General features: G+C 43.1%; 2 protein-coding genes across 2 annotated transcripts in view; one reads left to right on the top strand and one right to left on the bottom strand.

Annotated features, from left to right (window-relative positions):
* The window catches only part of LOC132391940 (dedicator of cytokinesis protein 2-like), a 1,209,929-nt gene that overhangs the window by 588,050 nt on the left and 597,524 nt on the right, over positions 1-24,355 (bottom strand). The window lies entirely within an intron of this gene.
* Positions 1-24,355, top strand: part of LOC132391942 (INSYN2B protein-like) — a 102,346-nt gene that overhangs the window by 5,294 nt on the left and 72,697 nt on the right. Inside the window, exon 3 of the mRNA XM_059965747.1 lies at positions 17,972-18,046. Coding sequence (XP_059821730.1) covers positions 17,972-18,046 — 75 coding nt within the window. The remainder of the gene's footprint in view (positions 1-17,971; positions 18,047-24,355) is intronic.

Raw genomic sequence — 24,355 nt, 5'->3', positions numbered from 1 at the left:
TCCCTTCATGCTCTGACCAATCAAGACAATGAAGGATAAAAAGAAACAGGTCGAAACAAAGCATACCATTAGGGCAAAAAAAGACAATAAGAGACAAGTCCAAGGGGGTGCAAGAAGTGGTCTGTAGAGTTCTGTTGCTGAGGTAGGGTTAAGTCTGCACCTCAAGACCCAGGTTGCATCACAGACTGGTGTTGAAACACCAATGTTGAAGAATTGAGAAGACCACAGAATGTAGTTGATTCAACACATTCCACCACAGGAAAAGCCCTGCCCATCACTGAGCACAAGGAGCACAGCAATAAGAAAGCAGCATCCATCATCAGGGACCTACACCACCCAAGCCATCCATGCTGCTTCCTTGCTGCTTTACAAACTGCAGGAGATACAGGAGCCTTAGGTCCCACAACACCAGGTTCAGGAACAGTTACTTCCCTTCAACTATCAGGCTCCTGAACCAGTGTGGATAACTTCACCCACCTCAGCACTGAGCTGGTTCCACACTCTATAGAATGATAATTTGTGCCAGACAGGTGGCTTGGAGTATCTCAAAATTGTGATCTCCTGGGATTTTCAGGCTCCATGGTTGCTAGAGTTTACAGAGAATGGAGCGAAAAATGAAAAAAAACATACAGTGAGTGGTAGTACGTGGGTGAAAGAGCCTTGTTAATGAGAGAGTTCAGAGGAGAATGTGGCTAGACAGGTTCAAGCTGACAGGAAGGTGAGAGCAACTCAGATAACCATGTGTTATGGACAGTGGTGTGGAGAGGAGCATCTCTGAATGCTCAACCCATTGAAGTTTGAGGTGGTTGGGCTGCAGCAGCAGAAGAAGACCATACAGGGTTTCACTCCTGTACCTAATAAAATGGCCACTGTGTGTTTGTCGGCGATAATAAACCTGGTTTTGATTCTGAAGTCTTAAGAGGAGCTGCAGACAAAATGCTATTGAAATGTCAAGTGCTTTTGAGAGGTAATATAGAAATCCAAGTGTTTCTTTCCATTGTCCTTTAATTATAGTGAAACCCAGAGATATCCTTTCAATGACTGCTGTACATACAGACTGCATTACCAATTCTGGGCTGATAAGTGACTGCCATGTTTCTATGGGGAGCCATTACAGTGCAGGGGGAGGCCATTTGCTCCTCCTAATCTGCACTAAATTTGAACATTACGACTTCAAATGTGCTGCAAATCCATTGCGGTGTCCTGAAATGCGAGGCTTTCGTTTGAAACCTGGTTCCGGAGAAAGCTCGCTCCAGGAGTAGCAGACAGAAACTGCAGACTCCGCAGCTGTGTGCTCTAGGCTTCTGGCATGGATGGCTTGCGTTTGTGATTATGTGTTTGTAAGATCAATCTTTTTATTGCACAGTGGGAGGTTCCTGTTCTCCAGTCATTGCTCACTCCCCAGGCGGCTTGTGTGTCACAAATTGTTTTCCAGGAAGAATCTGTTCCTTGGGGAATTTGTGTGTGCCTCCCGCTCCTGACTCCAGTGTGAACCTAGGCTCTGGACAAGTTGACCACACAGGCGTCAGAGATTCGCTCTTGTTCTCTTAATATTATCGAGTCTTGTGAATCTGAGCATGCTGACCATCAAGCATATACAGGTGTCCCCTGCTTTACGAATGTTCGCTTTATGCCACTTCGCTTTTACAAAAGACCTACATTAGTCACCTGTTTTCGCACTACAAAGAGGACTTATGCCTTTACGAAAATTTTTCCCATATAATTTAACGGTTCTTCGCTTTCCGCCATTTTGGCTTAAGAAAGGTTTCAGAGGAACACTGTATCTTTGTAAATGGGTGGGGGGGGGGAGACAGAGAGACACCTGTACAGTAATTCCTTTATATTCTTCCCACAATTGGGGTGGCATGGCAGGGAAACACACACTTTATGTTTCAGGTGACCCAGGTTCGATTCCCTCCACTGCCTGTAAGGAGTTTGTACGTTCTCTCTGTGACCACATGGGTTTCCTCTGGATTCTCCAGTTTCCTCCCACAGTCCAAAGACACACTGGTTGGTAGGTTAATTGGTCATTGTAAATTGTCCTGTGATGAGGATTGAATCAAGGGATTTGCTGGGTGCGGCTGAAAGGGCCTGAAGTAACTATTCCGTACTCTTTCACAATAAATAAATAAATGTCCCATCAACTCTCCCCATATTCTCTCACTCACTTACACTCCAGGGGCACTTTACACTCCGTGGCCATTTTATTAGGTTCAGGGGTGGAACTGGTGTGGTTTTCTATTACTGTAGTCCATCCACCTCAAGGTTCAGAGTGTTGTATACTTAGAGATGCTATTCTGCACACCACTGTTGTAACACATGGTTATTTGAGTTTCCTACACATTCCTTTCAGCTTGAACCAGCCTGGCCATTCTTCTCTGACCTCTCTCATTATCAAGGCATTTTCACTCACAGAACTGCCACTTACTGGATGTTCTTATTTGTTTTGCGCACCATTCTCTATAATCTCTAGAGTCTGTTGTGCCTGAAAATTCCAAAAGGTCGGCAGTTTCTGTGATACTCAAACCACCCTGCCTAGCATCAACAATCTCTCACAGTCAGTGTCATTTACGTTACATTTCTTCCCCATTCTGATGTGTGGTCTGAACAACAACTGAACCTCTTGACTATGTCTGTCATCCATTGAGTTGCTGCCACATGATCATCTGATTAGATATTTGCATTAAGGAGCAGGTGTACCTAATAAAGTGGTCAATTAACTTACCAACCCATATATGTCTGGGACGAGGAGGGAAATGGGAATAACCAATGCAGTCACAAGGAGAACGTGCAGTCTTCACATTGACAGCACCAGAGATCAGATCTGAACCTGGGTCGTGGTGCTGTCAGTCTGCATCTCCACTAGCTGTGTTTATTGCCATTACGAGATACAGTGACCGGTGGCCCAGTGTTTTAATTTCCATTCCCATTCCAACATGTCGGTCCATGGCTTCTCTTGTGCCAAGATGAGGCCACCCTCGGGGTGGAGGAGCATCACCTTATATTCCATTGGGTAACCTCCAACCTGATAGCATGAGTATCTATTTCTCCTTCCTGTAAAAAGAATTTTCCCTTCCCCACCCCTATTCTTTTCTCCACTCTGGCCTCTCACCTTTCTATCACTTCCCCCTGTGCCTCTCTTCCTTCCCTTTCTCCTATGGTACACTCTTCTTTCCTATCAGTTTCCTTCTTCTCCAGCCCTTTACATTTCCGACCCACCTGATCTCACCTATGACCTCATGGCTATCCTCCCTCCCCTACCTTCAACTTTGTTTATTCTGGCATCTTCCCCCTTCCGTCTCAGTCCTGAAGAAGGGTCTTAGCTCAAAGCATCAACTGTTTATATACTTACATAAGTGCTGCCTGACCTGCTGAGTTCCTCCAGCATCTTGCATGAATTGCTTTGGATTTCCAGCATCTGCAGACTTTCTCATGTCAAAGATACAGTGAACCGTCCAGAATGGTCATACACTAAGTAACTATATAAAGGTAGTAGCCAGGAAAGAGATTGCAGAGTATAGTGTTGTAGTTACAGAGGAAGTGCAGTGCAGGTAAACAAATAAAGTGCAAGGGTCACAATGAGACCAGGAGTTTATTCTTAGTATTTGGGTGGTCTGGTCAAGAGTCTGATAATTTTGGTATATAAGCTATCCTTGAACCTGGTTGTACAGGTTCTCAAGAGCATGTGTCTTCTGCCTGACAAGCGAGAAAAGATCTGGGCTGGGAGAGACTATCAGACTGCTTTCCGAATGTTCTGGGCACTGTTGGCAGAGTTAGTGGAGGGGAGGTTAGTTTGTGTGATGGACTAGGCTACATTCGCAACTCCTCACAATTCTTTGGAGTCTTGGGTAGAGCAGCTTCTATACCAAGCTTTAATACTTTTTTTTACATTCTGATAATGCTTACTACCAGTGAAATCATTGCTACAAAGGCCATTCTCAAGGGATGTAAGTTTAAGGTGACTGGAAATTGAATTGATGGGACAACTTATTTTGCAGTGTGAGCAGGCAATTAGGTGGAATGAAGAACAGTATATTCCAGGAGTCCCGTAATGAAACTGAATTGTAGATGCTACTTATCTTATTCCAAAGAAGACTGAGGCAAGCGAGGGTCCCACCCCCCACCATCTTCACTGCATTTTACAGGAGCACCATTGAGAGCATCCTGACAAGTTGGATCTCCAGCTGGTATGGGAGCAGTCGAGCTTCGGCCCAGAAGCCCTAACAAAGGATGGTGAGAACAGCTGAGAGGATCATGGGGGTCTCCCTACCATCCGTTGGGGATATTTATCAGGAGCGCTGTATATGCATAGCAACGGAGCTGTAGAGGAGTGTATATCAATCTTCAAATTCCTTGGTGTCCACATTTCTGATGATCTCACCTGGTCCCTAAACTCTTCATTCCTGATCAAAAAGGCACAACAGCACCTTTATTTCCTGTGGAGCATCAAGAAAGCTCACCTCTGTCCCAGGATACTGATGGACTTTTACCGCTGTACCATTGAGAGCTACTCACCAACTGCATCTCAGTGTGGTATGGCAATTGTCCCGCATCGGACCGCAAAGCACTCCAGCGTGCGGTGAAAACTGCCCAGTGGATTATCGGCACCCAATTGCCCACCATTGAGAACATCTACCATAAATGCTGCCTGGGCAGGGCAAAAAGCATTATCAAGGAAGCATCTCACCCTAACCATGGACTTTTTACTCTCCTCCCATCTGGTAGGTGCTACAGGAGCCTCCGCTCCCGCACCAGCAGGCACAGGAATAGCTTCTTCCCTGAGGCTGTGACCCTGCTGAACCTCACATCACAGCACTAAGCAGTATTGCACCCATATTGTACTGTCTCAGTACTTTTATATTTGTGTGCTGTAGCACTTACTTTTTATTTGCAGTTATTTTGTAAATAACACTATTCTTTGCATTTCTGGTTAGATGCTAAATGCATTTCATTGGCTTTGTATCTGTACTCAGCACAACGACAATAAAATTACATCAAAACAAGAACATTCAGTTTCTTCCCCTAGGCCACTAGGTTTCTGAACTTCCAGCTGCATTGTACTCCAAGCGTCACTGGTTAATCTGTTCCGTGCCTTACAATATTTAATATTAATGCACTTCAGTTTGTTACTTATGTGTGATTCACCTGTAGGTTTGATTCTTACCTTCATAAGTTATCGTGTGTTATGTGTTTTACATCCTGGTTCAGAGAAACGTTGTCTCGGTGCTACATACATTGTATGGTTCTGTACGTTATATACACATATGCAGTTAAATGACAATAAACTTCACTTGGCTTGGTGCTATGTTCAAAGTTCAAAGTGAATCTAAACTCAAAATCCATATATGTCACTATATATTACTCTGAGATTCATTTCCTTGCAGGCATTCACAGTGGAATAAAATAGAATCAATGAAAAAGTACACACAAAGACTGACAAACAAACAATATATGAAAGAATACAAATTGCGCAAATACAGAAAAAAAAACTACTACTAATAAATAAACCAACCAACAAACAAAATAAATATGGAAAACGTGAGTTGTAGAGTCCTTGAATGTGAGCCCATAAATTGGGGTATCAGTTCAGTGTTGAAGTGTAATAACTGTTCCTGAGCCTAGAGTTCAAAGAGGGGAGGCTGGTTTCTCCAATGTATTGAACTGTCTTGACAACTCTCCATAGTTTCTTGAGGTCACATGCAGAACACTTGCAAATCAAGCCATTATGCATAAGGTGCTTTTTTTTTGGATAACTGATTTAAAAAAATAGATAAGGTTATGCTTGCTGGTATTAGGTATTCCATCATGGGAATACGATTCTAGCTATTCACCCTGTCTATGCCTCTCTTAATGTTATAAGCTTCTACCAGCAATTCCCTCAACCTCCACTGCTACAGAGAAGAAAAAAAGAGTCCAAATCTGTCCAATATCCCTGATAGTTAACGCACTCTCGTCCTGGAAGGTTTAGGTGAAATAATTAAGGGGAATATGAGGACAAATTTCTTCACTCAAAGGGTGGTACGAGCTTGGAATAAGCTGACAGCAGGATGCGAGTTCAATTATAACATCTCAGAAAAGTTTAGATTGATACGTGGATTGGAGAGGTTTGGAGGAATTATGGACCGGGACTCATTAGAAGAGCAAGTTGGCATGGACTAGATGGGCTGAAGGGCCTGTGTCTAGGTTGCAGTATTCTCTGACACTATGAAAAAGGCTGGTCTACTGTGCTGCATGTAATATGAAGAAGCATGGGACTAACTCTGAGCTCAGGCACCATCTCGATGGGCTGAACGGCCTTCCATTGCGTTGTGTCCTAGTGCAAGCAGAAGGGAGGAAAAGCAGCCTGAATTCTCGGGAGATGACCACTTCATAGTATGCTCTCACCGTAAACATCCCGCCACTGCAACCTTGCCTGCAGATGGGTCCTCTGGTTCAGCAAGGAGACTGGCACAGCCCCTCTGAATACAAAGTGGAAGCAATCCCTTCTCTACAATTACCATCCCTCAACTTAACAAGCATAAAATCCATCAAAGGAAATTAAAAGCACTTTGCTTAAATATACACTGAAACAACACAACGCTAATGGAATCTATTATTGCTTTCATTGGCAACTGTGTTTGATGAAGTTTACGCGGGATGTCGTAGCAAGCTTTCCCATACCAGATGAGATTGCAGTGTGGCCAAAAATAACTGTGATGAAGATGTCCTGGGGTTGGGGGGGTGAGAGTGGTGGAGAATGAGAAGGAGAAAAACACGTTATAAATAGATGCAGGAATAGGCCGTAAACTCCCTCGAGCAAGTACCAAGGCAATGAGCTTGGGTGACTGGAGAATCATTAATCCCGGCTGGAGGCCATTCTGTCCTTAATGCCAGTGCTAGCTCCTTATGGGGCAATCCCACCAGTCCCATTCTCGAAAGCACTGGATCGTGTGGATAGTCAGAGGTGTTTTCCCAGGGCTGAAATGGTTAACACGGGAGGGCACTGTTTTAAGGTGCTTGAGAGTAGGTACAGAGGAGATGTCCGGGGTAAGATTTTTACACAGAAAGTGGTGAGTGCGTGGAATAGGCTGCTGGCGACAGATGCGGAGGCGAATACGATAGGGTCTTTTTAAGAGACTCCTAGATAGGTACATGGAGCTTAGAAAAATAGAGGGTTATGGGTAACCCTAGGTAATTTCTAAAGTAAGTACATGTTCGGCACAGCATTGTGGGTGAAAGAGCCGGTATTGTGCTGTGGGATTTTTCTATTTTATTCCCTCAAGATCCTGTTCAATTCCCTTTGAATGTTCTTATAGATCAGGGGCTCCCATCCTTTTTTGTGCCATGGACCAATACCACAAGGTAAGGGGTCTAGGGATCCTCATTTGGGAGCCCCTGTTATAGATGATGCTTCCATGACTCTAAGGCTGTGACTTCAGAATCATTAGTACCTTCTGATGAAGGTTCTCAGACCAAAACATTGACAGTTTTCTCCCCCACCGTAGATACTGCTTAACCTGCTGAGTTCCTCCAGCGTTTTGTGTGTGTTGCTTTATATTTCCAGCATCTGCAGAGCCTCTTGCATTCAGAGGCCTACCTGGCCACTCTCCTCTCTCACCAGGCAGAAGATACAAAAACTTGGTAACATGTACCACCAAGGCTCAAGGACGGTTTCCATCCAGCCACTATCACACTTCTTATGAACCTCACATAAGCAAAAGGTGAACTCGCCCGGGCAACACACACACACACACACACACACACACACACCACTGGAGGAACTCTGTAATTCAGGCAGAATCTGTGGAAAAGAGTAAACAGTCGATGTTTCGGGCCAAGACCTTTCTTCAGGTTTTGAACTCCCATACAGAGATGGAATTTCTTCAGCCCGAGGGTGGTGAATCTACAGGATTCATCACCACAGGCCAAATCATTGAGTATACTTAAAATGGAGGTTGATAGGTTCTTTTCATTGCCTTTATGTACTTCAGAATGGCACAAACATGAAAAACAAAAGCTTTTCACTGTTTCTCGATACACATGGCAAATATAAACAAAAATTTCCAAATCATCAACACATTCTGCCAAAATATATTGACACCTCCAAATCCACTCCTATCCCATCTGGCTCTTTCTGCCTCAATCCACTAGTCACTTACCGTACTCTGTCTTACCCCTCCTTCTTTCTTCATTATACTGGCTGCCTTTCTGCTCTACAGCTAATCTGTTTGAAATGCTGTTGCAGGAAAGCAGCATCCAATTTCAAGGACCCCCACCATCCAGGCCATGCTCCCTTCTCGCTACTGCAATCAGAAAGGAGGTACAGGAGCCTCAGGACTTGCACGACCAGGTTCAGGAACAGTTATTACCCCTCAACCATCAGGCTCTTGAACCAGAGGGGATAATTTCACTCAACTTCACTTGCCCCATCACTGAAATGTTCCCACAGTCAATGGATTCATTTTCAACGACTCTTCATCTTATGTTCTTGTCAATACTTACTACTTCTTTTGCATTTGCACAGCTTGGTGTCTTCTGCATTCTGGTTGGGCAGTCTTCCACTGATTCTGCTCTGGTTATTATTCTACTGATTTATAGAGTATGTCCTCAAGAAAATGAATCTCGAGTTTGTATATGGTGACATGTATATACTTAGATAATCAATTTACTTTGAACTTCATTACAGGGTCTTGACCTGTAATGTTGACAATTAGACCGTAGTACTTAAGAGTAAAATTAGGTTATTCTGCCCTTCAAATTTGCTGTGCCATTCCATCATGGCTGATTTATTATCTCCCTGAATCCCAACAAATCCTCTCCACTGGCCCCACACCCCCATCACCAGATGTTGCTCGATTCTGCTAGCAGTTTAGCTTTTGCTCTTATTCCTGTGCTGTCTTTGTTCTGGGACTCTATAACCTTAACCTTAGATAGAAGAACACCACATCTGTGCCCGAGCATAGGTTAGAGGATAAACGCTGACCAGAACGTAAACAAATCTCTCTTGATTCTCTCAGATGGCACCATTATCTGCAAACAGCTGTTGGCCCTGAGGCAGTTTATGTTGTGTAGGTAGGCTTAATGATGAGCTTTTTTAAAAATAATTCAGAGAGAAAGGGTCATGTCTTAGTTTCACGTCCCAAAAGGCGTTCTCCACATCTGTCCTTCATGTATTGGCCTAGATTATTCTGTATTTTACTTTATTGAGGTCCAGTCCATTACAGCCCTTTCAGCCATGCTGCCCAGCAAACCTTCCATTTAATCCTAGCCTAATCACAGCAGAACTTACATTGACCAATTAAGCTGTCAACCAGTACCTCATGGGAGTGTGAGAGGAAGCTGGAGCACCTGGAACAAACGCACGTGGTCATGCTGGAATGTACAGACTCCTTAGAGGCAGCAGCAAGAAATGAATTAGACAGAGTATTTCAACCTGGGGTCCATGGACCCTTCGATTAATGTTAAGGGTCCATGACATAAAAAAGTTGGGCACCCTGCACCAGGAGGTCAAACACCAACCCGATTCTACGTTACACAAATTAACTCCGTTTGCACTTCTTGCAGCCTCAGGAAAACAGCTAAACCTAAACGTCATCCCCTCCTGCTAGGGGCTTTCTCTCTTCTTCCCCCTCCAATTAAGGAGAAGATACAAAATCCCAAGTACATGAATTACCAGGGCTGGCATGGTGACTTAGCTCTATGATCGAGGTTCAATTCCCGCTGCTGTCTCAAAGGAGTCTGTACATTCTCCCTTGACTGTTGAATTTCCTCTGGATCCTCCGATTTCCTCTCCCATTCCAAAGACACACTCTATTCTGCACTCTGTTTAACTCTTTAATATAATTAACTATTATTTAATTATGGAATATCTATATACTTACTGTAATTCACCAACTTTTAAATTTCTATTGTTATACTTTGCATTGTACTGCTTACGCAAAGACAACACATCTCACAACATATGCCAGTGATATTAAACCTGATTCCAATTCTGATTCTGAGAGTTAGCCCATTCGGCCCATCAAGTCTGCTCCACCATTTCATCACAGCTGATCCCTTTCCATTTCAGCCCCAATCTCCTGCCTTCTCCCCGTATCCCTTCATGCCTCATCCAATTGAGAGTCTATCAACCTCTGCCTTAAATATACCCAATATCTTGGCCTCCACAGCCACCTGTGGCAACAAATTCCATAGATTCACCGCACTGTGGCTAAAGAATATGTAAAAAGCCATTCAGCCTTTAGTGCATCATTCAAATTCACTCCAGCCACTGTTCTTTTACCGCTGCAAAGATTTGTCCAGTGTATCCATGGCCATAGATTGAAGAAAGTTCCTCTCATTTTAAATGTAAGTCTTTCAACAACTGGATATTAAGCAGAGCAGTATAGTAATGTAATGCTATCACAGAGTCCGGGGCATGATTGGGGTTCGATTCCCACTGCTGACTATAAAGAATTTGTACATTCTACCCATGACCTCTGAGTGCTCCTATTTCCTCCCACATTCCCAAGACATTGGGGTTAGGGCTAGTGAGTCGTGGGCATGCTATGTTGGCCCAAGCACGAAGCTCGCTAATCTGATTTGATGCAAGTGACAGATTTCTCTGCATGTTTCGATGCACGTGTGACAAATAAAGCTCATCTCATCTTCAAAATGGAAGCATAATTGTTCAACTGCTGGGGCTCTCAGCTAATTCAGTGGAGTCTGGGGACATGAGTGCTTCTCTCAAACTCCAGGAAGTGGCTGCCCTTCATGATCGCTTTCTGATCCGAGAGTGAAAGTGACGGACACTCATTCTCACCAACGTTCTCAGATTTCCGAGGACGTCTATAAGAGGATTACTTCAGCCGTTGGGAAAATGTGTTGGAGCTGATCCAGATTGCTTAAAATGTAAACCGATTAGGATGATGCGTCAGGACTGGATGAAGTTAAGTGGCTTCAAAATGGCTCTCTGTCATATTGAGGTTAATCCTTTTGTCAAAGACGATGGAGTTGCTCACGGCCACAAAAACGGAACCCTTTGCTCGTGTAAACATCACTAAAGGAAAATTCCAGCAAGGAAAGGGTTTTCAGCAGAAGTGGATGGACGGAGAGAGAACATAGAACATTACGGCACAGTAAAGGCCCTTCAGCCCACAACACTGGCACCATGGTAGGGCAGCGGTTAGCACCACACAATTACAGCCTGGGGCATTCCAGGGATCAGAGTTCAATTCCAGCATCGCCTATAAGGAGTTGTACACTCTCCCCATGAACTGCATGGGTTTCCTCCAAAGACTGAAAGTGAGCATGCAGGTACAGCAGGCAGTGAAGACAGCTAATGGCATGTTGGCCTTCATAACAAGGCGAGTTGAGTATAGGAGCAAAGAGGTCCTTCTGCAGTTGTACAGAGTCCTGGTGAAACCACACCTGGAGTATTGTGTTCAGTTTTGGTCTCCAAATTTGAAGAAGGACATTCTTGCTATTGAGGGAGTGCAGCGTAGGTTCACGAGATTAATTCCTGGGATGGCGGAACTGTCATATGTTGAAAGATTGGAGCAACTGGGCTTGTATACACTGGAATTTAGAAGGATGAGAGGGGATCTGATTGAAACATGTAAGATTATTAAGGGATTGGACATGCTAGAGGCAGGAGACATGTTCCCAATGTTGGGGGAGTCTAGAGCCAGAGGCCTCAGTTTAAGAATAAGAGGTAGGCCATTTAGTACAGAGTTGAGGAAAAACTTTTTCACCCAGAGTGTTGTGGATCTATGGAATGCTCTGCCTCAGAAGGCAGTGGAGGCCAATTCTCTGGATGCTTTCAAGAAAGAATTAGATAGCGCTCTTAAAGATGGCGGAGTCCAGGGATAGGGGGAGACGGCAGGAACGGGGTACTGATTGTGGATGATCAGCCATGATCACATTGAATGGCAGTGCTGGCTCGAAGGGCCGAATGGCCTACTCCTGCACCTATTGTCTATAAAGACGTACCAGTTAGCAGGTTAATCGGTCATTGTAAATTGTCCTATGATTGGGCCAGGTGGGTTGCTGGACAGTGCAGTTGTTGGGCTGGAAGGGCCTGATCCGTGCTGTATCACTAAATAAAAAAACATTAAAATATTGTGCTGATATTTAAACCTACTCCAAAGTCAAAATTCAAAGTAAGTTTATTATCAAGATACATATATGTCATCATGTACAACCCTGAGATTCACTTTGTTGTGAGCATACTCAATACATCCATAATAGAATAATAACCATAATAGAATCAAAGAAAGACACCCAACTAGGACATTCAACCAGTGTGCAAAAGACAACAAACTGTGCAAATACAAAAAGAAATAATAATAATATTATCGAGAACATGAGAAGAAGAGTGCTTGAAAGTGAGACTACTGGTTGTGGGAACATTTCAATGATGGGCTAAGTGAAGTTGAGTGAAGTTATCCCCACTGGTTTAACAGCCTGATGGCTGATGGGTAATAACTGTTCCTGAACCTGGTGGTGAGAGTCCTGAGGCTCCTGTACCTTCTTCCTGACAGCAACAGCGAGAAGGTGGTGGTGGGGGTCCGTGATGAGGGATGCTGCTTTCCTGCGACAGCGTTTCATGTAGATATGTTCAATGGTGTGGAGCACTTTGCTGTGATGGGCTGGGCCATATCCACTTTTGTTTCCTACATAACCCTCCATTTTATATCATCCATCTACCTATTTAAGAGTTTCTTAGATGTCTCTAATGTATCTGCCTCTAACTACCATTCCCAGCTGCATGTTTCAGACAGCCACCACTCTATATAATGACTCGCCTCTGATATCGCCCCCCTCCCATACTTCCCTCCAATCACCTTAAAATGTTTTCCCCTGGTATTAGGCCATAAGACATAGGAGCAGAATTAGACTATCTGCCCCACCAAATCTGCTCTGACATTCAATCATGCCGATTCTTTTTTCTTCTCCTCCTCAACTTCAGTTCCCAGTCTTCGCCCCGTAACCTTTGATGCCACGTCTAATCAAGGACCTATCAACCTCTGCCTTAAATAAACCAGTGACCTGGCCTCCGGAGCTGCATGTGGCAACAAATTCCACAAATTCATCACCCAATGGTATTCACCATTGCACCCTGGGAAAAGGCCTCTGCTGTCCACTCTATTTAAGCCTCTCATTACGTTGATGGAGGTGTTAGTGTGGGTTTACAGGAAGAAGCAAAGACATGTCTACATGTGTTGCCCTTATAGTCACCACAACAGCCAGAGAAACGGTGTGGGTAGCTGGTGCTGTAGATGTGGGAAAGGTGTAGGTCGAACTGTGCATGGCAGGATCCCACAGACAGCGAAGCCACAACGGGTCTTGCAATTTGATTTGCTCACTGAGTTTAGTAGTTCAGGAAATGGCTTTTAGCCCATTAAGTCCCATATCAGCGGATATCAGCAGTTTAATGCAAAAGCAAGGCCTTATGAGATGAGAGATTTAGTCATGGTTCCCCTTCCTCACTACATGCCCTGTCACCTACTTTATCCTCTTCCTTCTGATCCAACCGAATTGTTTTTCAGTTGTTCTGTGGCTGCCTGTAAGGAGGCGAATCTCAAGGTTTTATAATGCATACATTCTTCGATAATAAATGTACTTCAAACCTTGAATTGTCAATGTGGACGTGGATTTTGACTCATCCTCACAGGGGGCGTAAATCTGACTGCCTCACTGTTCCGTCTGTGAAGGAGTTTACCTTGCCTCCTCCCCATGTCAGTACAGGCAGCATTTTCCCAGTCAGATATCTTGGCCCCTGCTGCGAAAGCCTATTTTACGCTTGTTTGGAAGCTGCCTGACATTAAACATTTTCCCAATATAAAAGCTGTGACTTGCACTTCACAAAGTGCTCTTCAGCTTGGAAAGTGGTGCTGGCTTGATCCAAGGTCAGGGAAATTAAACGTAGTTCCTTTTTGATGGGAATGAAAGGCTGGTGTTAGGGAGGCTCAATGTGGTGAGGTTGGCCCAGAGAATCATGAGAGGTCGTTGGGCAAGGTCCCAGCTGAGTCAACAGGGCTCTGCATGGTTAATGCATCAACTGCAACACACACTAAAAGCTGGAGGAACTCAGCAAGTCAGGCAATATCTAAAAAAGGAACAAATGCCAATGCAAGTAGACACTATTGGATACCAGAATTAGGGAACATATCACTCTCACGGTAGCTAATCTGCATTGGCTTCCTGCATCTTTTAGAATTGATTTTAAAGTTCTCTTACTTGTTTTTAAAGCTCTTAAAGTTCTGGGGCCAGAGTACATCACAGAATCGTTTTCGTTTTATAATCCTGTTCAAACCCTCAGATCTTCATTCACTTAAATTTAAACAATCTCCCTCAAAGATTATTGGCAATTTAGCTTTTTGAACTACACTCCTAAACTGGGGAACTCAATACCTAAAAGTACAAGGGATGCAGGCTCAGTTGAACACCAGCTCAAAGCCTATTTATTTAACCTTGCTTTTAACTAACATCTTTCTGGCTTTTATTTTTGTGCTTATTGTTATTTTATTTTCATATTTGTACTTTTATTCCTTTGTAAAGTTCAAAGTACTTTCAGTTTATTAGCTAAGTACATATATGTCGCCATAAACAAGAGTATTTTGAACTACTGTAAATGTTCTTATTATTATTCTGTCCAATATCAGATTTTGGAGCAGTAGTGACTGGCTCAGCCCTATTACATCACCAGCAACTCAGGTTACGTTTAATGAGTTTGTACATTTCCCCCAATGCATGGGTTGCCTCACACACTCCGGGAATGGATGTTAACAGGTTAATTGGTCTCATGGGTGTAATTGGGCAGCATAGATCCATTGGCCAGAATGGCCTGTTACTGTGCTGTATCCCGAAAAGAAAAGTTTGACCCTTCGTATGGACTGCTAAGTTCCTCCAGCATTTTGGTAAGATGAGTTTTATTTGTCACATTGAAAGATATAGTGAAATGCGTCGTTTGCATCAAATCAAGTCAGTGAGGATGTGCTGGGGGCAGCCGGCAAGTATTGCCACACTTCCAGCACCAATTTAGCATGATAACAACTCTCTTACCCTTTGGACTGGGGAAGGAATCCAGAACACCTGCAGAAAACCTATGCAGATACAGGGAGAATGTACAAACTCCTTTACAGATAGAAGCGGGAACCTTGGGCACAAATATGTACTGTAGCTAGGGTGCCTAAGACTGTTCACAGTACTGTATTTATCAATGTGGAGCACAGAACAAGCTTGCAACTCTGGTGAAACCAAGGATGTTGGGAAAGGTGGAGCACCATGGGAGGGTTGTGGGACAGGTGGTAGAGAAGGAGTGTCAGGGTGGGGCAGGGAGTGGGTACAGGCACTGTCAGCCCTGAGACACCAGGCAAGATCATTTGATCCCAAACATTGATTTATTGACCATTACAGAATGTCTTGCCGGTGCTTCCTGCTCTCTCCCCTCTCCCTTCCCCTTTTCCCAACCATGATTTCTTTTTCTGTGCCCCCTTCCCACAATAGAGATGCATATCAGAATCAGGTTTATCATCACTCACATATATTGTGAAATTTATTTGTTTTTTTTTGCAGCAGTACAGTACAATACATAAAATTAATACAGTTCTATGCAAAAGTCTTAGGCCCACCCCCCCTTGCACAGTACTGTAAAACAAAGTATTACCACAAAAAAAATTCAGTGAAGTATAGTTCAAAATGCAAGGGAGGTGCATGCGAAATGCAGGTAAACAGTAAACATCTCACTGTCTTAGTGATGACACCTCAGTGGTGGCAGGGTATTCATTAGTCGCACAGCTTGGGGGACAAGGCTGTAATTCCGTCTGGCAGTCCTAGTACTGATGCTCCTGTACTTCCTTCCTGATGTAGTGGGTCAAAGGGATTGTGTGATGGGTGGTAAGGAACGCCAGCAATGCGTCGGGCCCTTCGTATACTAAGTCAGAGTTCAGGATTGTACCTGGTTCAGAGGAGCTGTCAGGCAGTGACTTTACCAGCAGTGCTGAAGTGCCATTCCCTTGCACTCAATGACTAGAGAATTGCGGAGGTTCGCAACCTTTTGGGCAAAGGTTTCTGGAAGGAAGGTTTACATATTTGGGAGAAATTCGAGAATTTGACTCAGCAAGCGTGACTGTATTTGACAAGGTCAGTACGGTCCACAGCTGGAGAACATGAGGAACACTCGGAGATTGGATAGGTTGGGGTGGTTTTCTGTGGAGCGAAGGAGCTGAGGGATGACTTTATAGGATGCTACAGCATGGAAATGGGCTTTTCTGCCCATTTGTTCCATGCTGGTCCATTCACTCCTCTCCACCTCTGGCTCCAGATGAAAAATTACCACAGGATTTGCTCTCCAGTTAATTTAATGCAAGAATATAAGTGAGAGGCATACATAGGATAGATAGCTGTATCCTTCTCCTGGGGTCAGAATGTCTAATATTGGAGGGTATGCATTAAAGGTGAGAAGAGACACATTTTAAGGAGATGTGCTGAACGAGTGTTTTATACAGAGAGTGGTGGGTACCTGACATTACAAGTGGTAGATGAGGTGTTGATGAGGATTATGAATACGGCTGAGAGGTCATAAGGGTCTTTCTACCATCCATCAGGAACATCTGTTGGGAGTGCTGTGTCAGGGACACAGAAATAAATATTGTAAGGTATTATTAATATTATAAGCATTATGAAGGATCCCACCCATTCATCCAGCATCCTCTTTGACTATCTATCATCAGACAGGAGACTCCGATGCATAAAGGCAAGAACGGTCAGGATGGGAAACAGTTTCTTCCCTCAGGTCACTAGGCTTTTGAACTCCCTGCTACATTGCATTTCAAGGGTCACCGGTTAATCTGTTCTGTTCTTTACAATATTTTATTTATGCACTTTACTTTGTTTATTTATGCATAATTCATCTGTAGATTTTATCCTTACTTTCATAAGTTATTGTGATATGTGTGCGTTATGTGTGTTATCTCCTAGTCTGGAGATGTTGTCTTATTGTCTTAGTTAATTTGCAATAAACTTGACTTGCATGGGTACAGGGAATGGAGGGATATGGACATTGATAGGCAGAAGGGTTTAGTTTGGCATTTAATTACCAGTTTAGTTAGTTCAGGTCAACATTGTGGGCTGAAGGGCCTGTTCCTCGACTGTACTGTTGTACTATACGTTCTATATACTTTTGATCCAAGGAACTTCTTGGTGATCGCTGGCACTGCAAAGCATTACGTTAACCATTGCACTACCGTGTCACCTATCAGATAATTTTACATTAACCATGGGTTCTGTCAGACAAGAAGAACTTATTCAACAGTGTATCGGAGGAAAATCCCATGATCCCACTCCATCCCACAATGTCACTTCTCTGTCCGCACAAGGGCTGGGAGCCTGCATGGCTGTGGGACCGTTGCAGGAGAAAGAGAAGGAGAAAGGCAGTACTCTGTCTGGCTTCTCCCCCCCTTCCTTTCCAGTCCTCAGCCAGAAATATCGGATGTTTATTCCTCTGCATAGATGCTGGTTGACCTGCTGAGTTTCTCCGGCATTTTGTGTATGTTTATTTATTTATAGAGATACAGCATGAAGCAGGCCCTTTCGACCCAATGAGCCACATTGTCTAGCAACCCACCAATTTAACCCCTAGCCTCATCACGGTACAATTTACAATGATCAATTAACCTACTGACTGGTACATCTTTGGACTGTGGGAGGAAACCCACATGCATATGGGAAGAATGTACAGTATTTCTTACTGAGGATGCCAGAAACTGAACTTTGAACTCTGGTGCCCTGAGCTGTAATAGCACTGGGCAAACCGCGATGCTACTGTGCGCCTCACTCTCTGAATGTGTTACATTGCATTTCCAGCATCTGAAATATCTCCTTATGAGGGATACTCTGCAAAGCTGCAGGACAGATAAGCTGCAAATATTCCTTAAGTTGGGTCTGGAGTGTGTGTGTGTGGTCACATTACCATTAATCAATGATTAATTATGCACACTTTGCATTCCAGGAGACAGTCTTACCACACCGGACAGGACATAGCGAACTGCGGGACCTGTCGGGACTGTGCTTGCATCATCTACAGGTAAAGGCACCCTTTGTCTAACATCAAACTTGGCAATGAGACCAATGACCTACAATATACACAGAGCAAATACTGCTCCACTTAACCATGACAGCTCACAGATGAATTTAGCTACGTGTGGCTCTGTTCATTAGTGATATTTCAAATGCTTACACATTATTAGGCAGATATGGTCTCCAGGGAGACAACCAATTCTCATCCATTAGATGGCTTTAATATATGTGCTTCATTAGGCAAAGCTATTATGAACTGATAGCTGCTGATAATGTAATAATGACTTATAAAATATATTGTCACCAAGATGACCAGCAGAGAAAGCAGGACTAAAAGGAGATCATGACAAAATATCTACACTTGTTTTATGTTGGGGTTGGAGAGTGCAGTACAAATTTCTCAGCGGCATTATAAAATAGACAATAAAAAAGTCATAGGACACTGCACACAAAATAAGGCTCTTCAGCTCTTCTAGTCTGTGCCGAAGTGTTATCCTGCCTAGAGAGGTACGGAGAGTCCAGCACATTTGTGGATGTGAACTTTCCTCCATTGAGGACACTTACAGCAGCAGGTGCATAAAGAAGGCCTAGAAGATCACTGGGGACACCAGCCACCCCAACCGTAAACTATCTCAGCCACTTATGTCTGGCAAACAGTACCGCAGCATTAAAGCCAGGACCAAGAGGCTACAGGACAGTTTCTTTCTACAAGCCATTAAACTTATAAAATCGCATGTCTGAACATTACGACGGAGTCATAACACAAACATTTTTACTCCCTCACGTTGTGGGATGGATGTAAGATTTAAATAAATTTATTTTAATTCAATTCACTCACCCGGGCCATATCCTAACATACCCATCCCATCTAAGTACCTAACCGAACTTCTCTAAAATTTTGCAATTGAACCCACATCCACCACTTCTACTGACAGCTCGTTCCACACTTTCACCACTCTCTGAGTGAAGAAGTTCCCCCTCAGGTTTCCCTGAAACATTTTACCTTCACCCTTAACCTATGACCTCTAGTTCTAGTCTCACCCAACCTCAGTGGAAAAAGCCTGCTTGCATTTACCCTATCTGTAGCTCTCATAATTCAGCATATCTCTATCAAATCTTCCCTCATTCTCCAATACTCCAGGGAGTAAAATCCTCACCTATTCAATCTTTCCCAATAACTCAAGTCCTCAAGTCCCAACAAAACCCTTGTAAATTTTCTCTGTAATCTTTCAATCTTATTGATATCTTTCCTGTAGATAAGTGACCAAAGGTGCACAGAATACTCCAAATTAAGCCTCACCAAAGTCTTAACTTCAACAACTTCACCATGATCATCATGACTCCAGTATTTCTACTATTTTTTAATGTTTCTTAATTGTACATATGATTTTTTTTTATGTTCTATCGCTGAGCAGCAGTGAAGCATCCGATTGGCCTATCAGAGTTCTCTTTGGGAACTAATTGACTTGATCAGCATTTCTGATCTGGCCATTGTTCACGATTGCACTTAATAAAAAAAATCTTGCAATCAGCTCATCCATGTACTCTGCGGAGTGCCTAATATTCAGCCTGATATGTTTGCAATAGATGTGAATGGTGAGCCTGGTGCGGGCGATGGTACTGAGTCTCTGCAGCACTGCCATTATGCACTGTTGTCTCCCACCCCTGCGCAATGAGAAAATGGTTGTAGTTGCAAGATGTGATCTTCTAATATTTTTTTGTGCATTCCCAATGACTGCAGCTGTGATTAGTCCAGAGGAGAGTTTGTTTGGGAGGTCTGAAAGGGAAAACGTTAGCGTCTGCTCTTTCTTACACGAAAGAGTGAAATCGGCTGGGGTAGGGAGACCAGCTTGACTATGAAGCTTTGATATACTCATCCAGTGGAAATGGGCCCTGATGCATGGAATCCACCTATGCTAGTTCCATTTGCCCACGTTTGGCCCAAGTCCATTTAAATCTTCCACATATAGGTGCTTGTCAAAGTGTCTTTTAAAATTGTACTAATGCATAAGTGTTCTAAATGTTAAACTCAAAGGTCAAAGTAAATTTATTATCAGAGTACATTTATGCCACCATATACAACTCTGAGATTCATTTTATTGCGGGCATACTCAGTAAATCCATAATGGAATAATAACCAATACGGAATCAATGGAAGACCGCACCCACTTGGGCATTCAACCAGTGTGCAAAAGACAAAAAAAACTGTGCAAATACGAAAAGAAAGAAAGAAGAATAATATATAGATAAGAAATAAATATCGAGGACATGTGAAAAAGAGTCCTTGAAAGGGAGTTCATAGGTTGTGTGGATATTTCAATGATGGGGCAAGTGAAGTTGAGTGAAGTTATCCCTTTGTTAAGAGCCTGATAGATGAGGGGTAATATCTGTTCCTAAACCTGGTGGTATGAGACCCTGAGGCTTTCGTAGTTTCTTCCTGATGGCAGCAGCAAGAAGAGAGCACGTCCTCCCTGAATTAATTTCTCTGACAGCTCATTTCATCTATAGTAGTGTACAGTAGTGTAGTGGTCAGAGTAACGCTGTTACAACACCAGCAACCCAGGTTCAATGCCTGCCACTGCCTGTAAGGAGTTTGCATATTCTCCCCGTGACCACATGGGTTTCCTCCCACATTCTAAGTCCATAGGTTAGTTGTTAATAGGTTAATTGGTTATATGGATGTAATTGGGTGGCATGGACTCATTGGGCTAGAAAGGCCTGTTACTGCCCTGTATCTCTAAGTAAAGTAAACTTAGTATACTGTATACACCATCCCCTGTGTGAAAAAGTTGCCCCCCCAATTCCCTTTTAAATTTTTCCCCTCTGACATTAAGCCCATGATCTCTAGTTTTTGGTTCCCCTTTCCTATATCATGTAACAATTGGTGTACAACACATAAATGGACTCTACTAACCCACTGTGTCCATGCCAGTCATGAAGCCCATTTGTGCTAATAACATCTGCATCTTATCCCTCTTTTCCAGGGGTTCCCAACCTTTCTTTTTGTCATGGACCCTTATTATTAATCCATGGATCCCAGTTGGGAATCTCTTGTTCTATGTCTTCTTACCATGTGCCTGTCTCGATGCCTTTTAAATATTGTAATCAAGTTCTACTGTATGTAATAAAGAGATTCAGCTGAAGTGAGATGGAGAAACTAAATTCTTGGGAATGGGAAATCCAGAGCAAGTATCATTCCATATGTGAGACCAGGAGGTCATTTTTCTCAGTGTGTATAAAAAATCCAGCCAGCTCCTGTGCACATTTTCCATTCGTGCTGGGTTGAGCGTCAAGCTAGCAACTCGGCCTCATAAAAACAAGAAAGCTTGCTAAAAAAAAAACGCCATCACGACGACGTCCCAATGACTCCACTCGGAGTTAAGGGCTTTCTTCTTCTTCTTCTTCATATAAAAAAATACTTTTTGGAACTTTAAAAAGTTTCTCCCCTCACCTTCCTAACTCGAACTGCCAAGGCAGCGTAGAAACTGATGGCAGTTGTGTGGGTGGTGGGTGGTGTGCTTTGTGCAAATTAAGCTGCCAGGATTAACATTATTAGCTTTTCTGGTGGGAGCGTGAGGACTACCCAGGGATAGGAAGCAGGAATCTGAACAGATGAGAGGCTGAGTGGACAGACAGGGGCTCCGAGTGCATGTTGAAGAAGATCGGAAGATTAACTTTTTATTTGTCACATTGAAGTGTATCGCTTGCATCAATTCAAGTCAGAAAGTTTGGGCTGGGCAGCCCTCAAATGTTGCCTCGCTTGTAGCTCCAACATTGCATGCCCACAGCTCACTGACTTTTGGAATGTTGTGCTATTGGAACATAAAACAGAACAGTATAGGAATACTCCTGTGCTTAGTGTCTCTTTATGGATATACAATCAATGTATATATGCTATCTTATGCCTTTATATTTATTGTACTTATTCAAAATTGGCTTACCCAAATGCTTTTTAAACATTATAATCAAGTTCTAAGTGATAAAGAGGTTCAGCTGAAATGAGATGGAGAAACTAGATGTTGGGAATGGGAAATCCAGAGCAAGTATCATTCCAGATGTGAGATCCGGAGGTTATTTTTCTCTGTGTACGTATACCCCTTGGCTCTCAGGTGCCTCTCACTTTACCTACATCCACCACCACCCCTTGTAACCACATTCCAGTCACCCACAGTTCTCTGTGTAAAAAGACTTGCCCCGCACATCTTAGTTAAAAGTTTTCCCCCTCTCATCTTCAGTTCTTGACCTCTAGTATTAGACATTTCCACAATAGGAAAATGATACTAATTATGCCTCTCATAATTTTGCAGACTGGTCTCTTAAAACAGTGACACTGCAGAAGTGCATAACAGGCTGTGAGGCACTTACGATGTTGTGAAGGCATGACTGATGCTACATAAATGAAAATTCATTACCGTGGTCCTGTCATCACCCAGCCTCGGGGTGGGACTCAACCCTCGGTAATCTGTTGACCCTTTAAGTCTTTACATCAATGTATGGTCTAATTATTCTCTAGAGTGATGATTTTTTACCACAGGCTCCAAATGGAAACTCAGCCACATCTTGCCTCAATTATGAAGGGTTAATGGTTCAGAAGGTGATGACTATAATTCTAACTACATCCCTGATAATATTTGGCCCCCTTTATTCACTTGATGTTCGATGTGAATCATTCTGCCAAGAACAACTCAATCAGAAGCTAATCGGTTTATAACATTTCTAGCACACACCATTTAAACATTAACTCTACAACTGAAGCTAAACCATGATTGCACACAAAAATATTTTTTAATTACAAAATGGAAACACATTCCACAAGACAGTCATAATCTGCACTGAGCTAACAGCTGTTTAGCATGGTATTAAACAGCAAAGCAGCAAGAGGGGATTCTGTTAACTGCAGATTATTGATTGGAAAATGTAATAGATAATATAAAAGCTGAACTTTGTGGGTGCACTATGTTGGTGCCAGAATGCCTGGTGATATCTCTCTTTCTCTCTGTTTCTTTCTTTCTCTCTCTCTCTCTCTCTATCTCTCTGTCTCTTGTCTGTCTCTCTCTCTCTCTCTGTTGTCTAGCTATCTGTCTGTCTCTGTTATCTGTCTGCCTGTCTCTCTCGCGCTCTCTCTCTCTCTGTCATCTACCTGTCTGTCTGTCTGTCTCTCTCTCTCTCTCTCTCTCTCATGATTGACAGTCTGCTGGTCCTCAAGTTGGGGAACTTGGACAAGTGGCGTGGCAGAATGTCACATCAAAATGGCGTGCTGTTGGTCTCCCCTAGTGAGAGAGAGAGAGCCTGTCTGAGATGTTGAAGTGTTGGGATGGACAGTAGTTTTTGATGGTCTCTGGGGGCTTGCTATTACTTGCATAGTGGGTGGTGGGAGTTGATGCTTTGCTGGAACAAATGGGGGGAGGGTTGATGCCTTTGATGCTGCTTGTGCGTGGGAAGGGGGGGGGTTAGGTTCTAGTGTTTTCTGTCATTCATTCTTTGGGTTTTTCTTCTGCTTCACAGATGTCTGTGAAGAGAATTTCAGGTTGTATACTGTATACATTCTCTGATGTTAAATTGAACCATTGACGCTTGCAGATTGCCCCCTAGCACATCCTTAGGTTCTGTTGGTTGTTGACACAAACATCGCATTTCACTGTATGTTTTGATAAGTAAATCTGAATCTGAAAAGATGAAGAAATAAAGAGGGGTGCAAATCAGAAATCGTAAAGACAGGTGAGGATGTTTAATCAGGAAGTCTCCTCAATCAGTGGCCTATCGGGCAGGGGTTCCTAACCTCTTTTACGCCATGAACACCATATGTCAGTCCAGTGACACCTATGGACCCGCTCTCAGAATAATGTATTTAAATATATAAAATAAAATATATAGAGTTACAAAAGAAACAATTATATTGAAATACATTTATCACAATACTAAAAAATAAATTGGTGACATGTTAATACACGGGCTTCCTTATTAATGCATTAAGCAAGAAGACTATGCTTTTAAAATATAGTCAAGTTAAAATTAATTTTATTTTTTAAAGACTTATCAGTCTGAAAGCTGTTGTTGCTTAGCTTGAATAAGAACATTAAACTGCTAATACTTCTGTGGTGTGTTGCCTTCGTTCCTCATGGAATACAGAAGTCTGGTGGAGAGTATATTGACTGACTGTATCACAGCCTGGTATGGAAACACCAATGTCCATGAATGGAAAATCCTACAAAAAGTAGTGGATTTGGCCCAGCACATCATGGGTAAATCCCTCCCAACTACTGAGCATATCTTCATGAAATGCTGCCTCTGGAAAGGGATCATCAGGGATCCCCAC

This window comes from Hypanus sabinus, chromosome 3 (genome assembly GCF_030144855.1).
Source record: "Hypanus sabinus isolate sHypSab1 chromosome 3, sHypSab1.hap1, whole genome shotgun sequence".
Lineage (NCBI taxonomy): Eukaryota > Metazoa > Chordata > Chondrichthyes > Myliobatiformes > Dasyatidae > Hypanus > Hypanus sabinus.
This window is presented reverse-complemented; position numbering and strand designations above follow the sequence as displayed.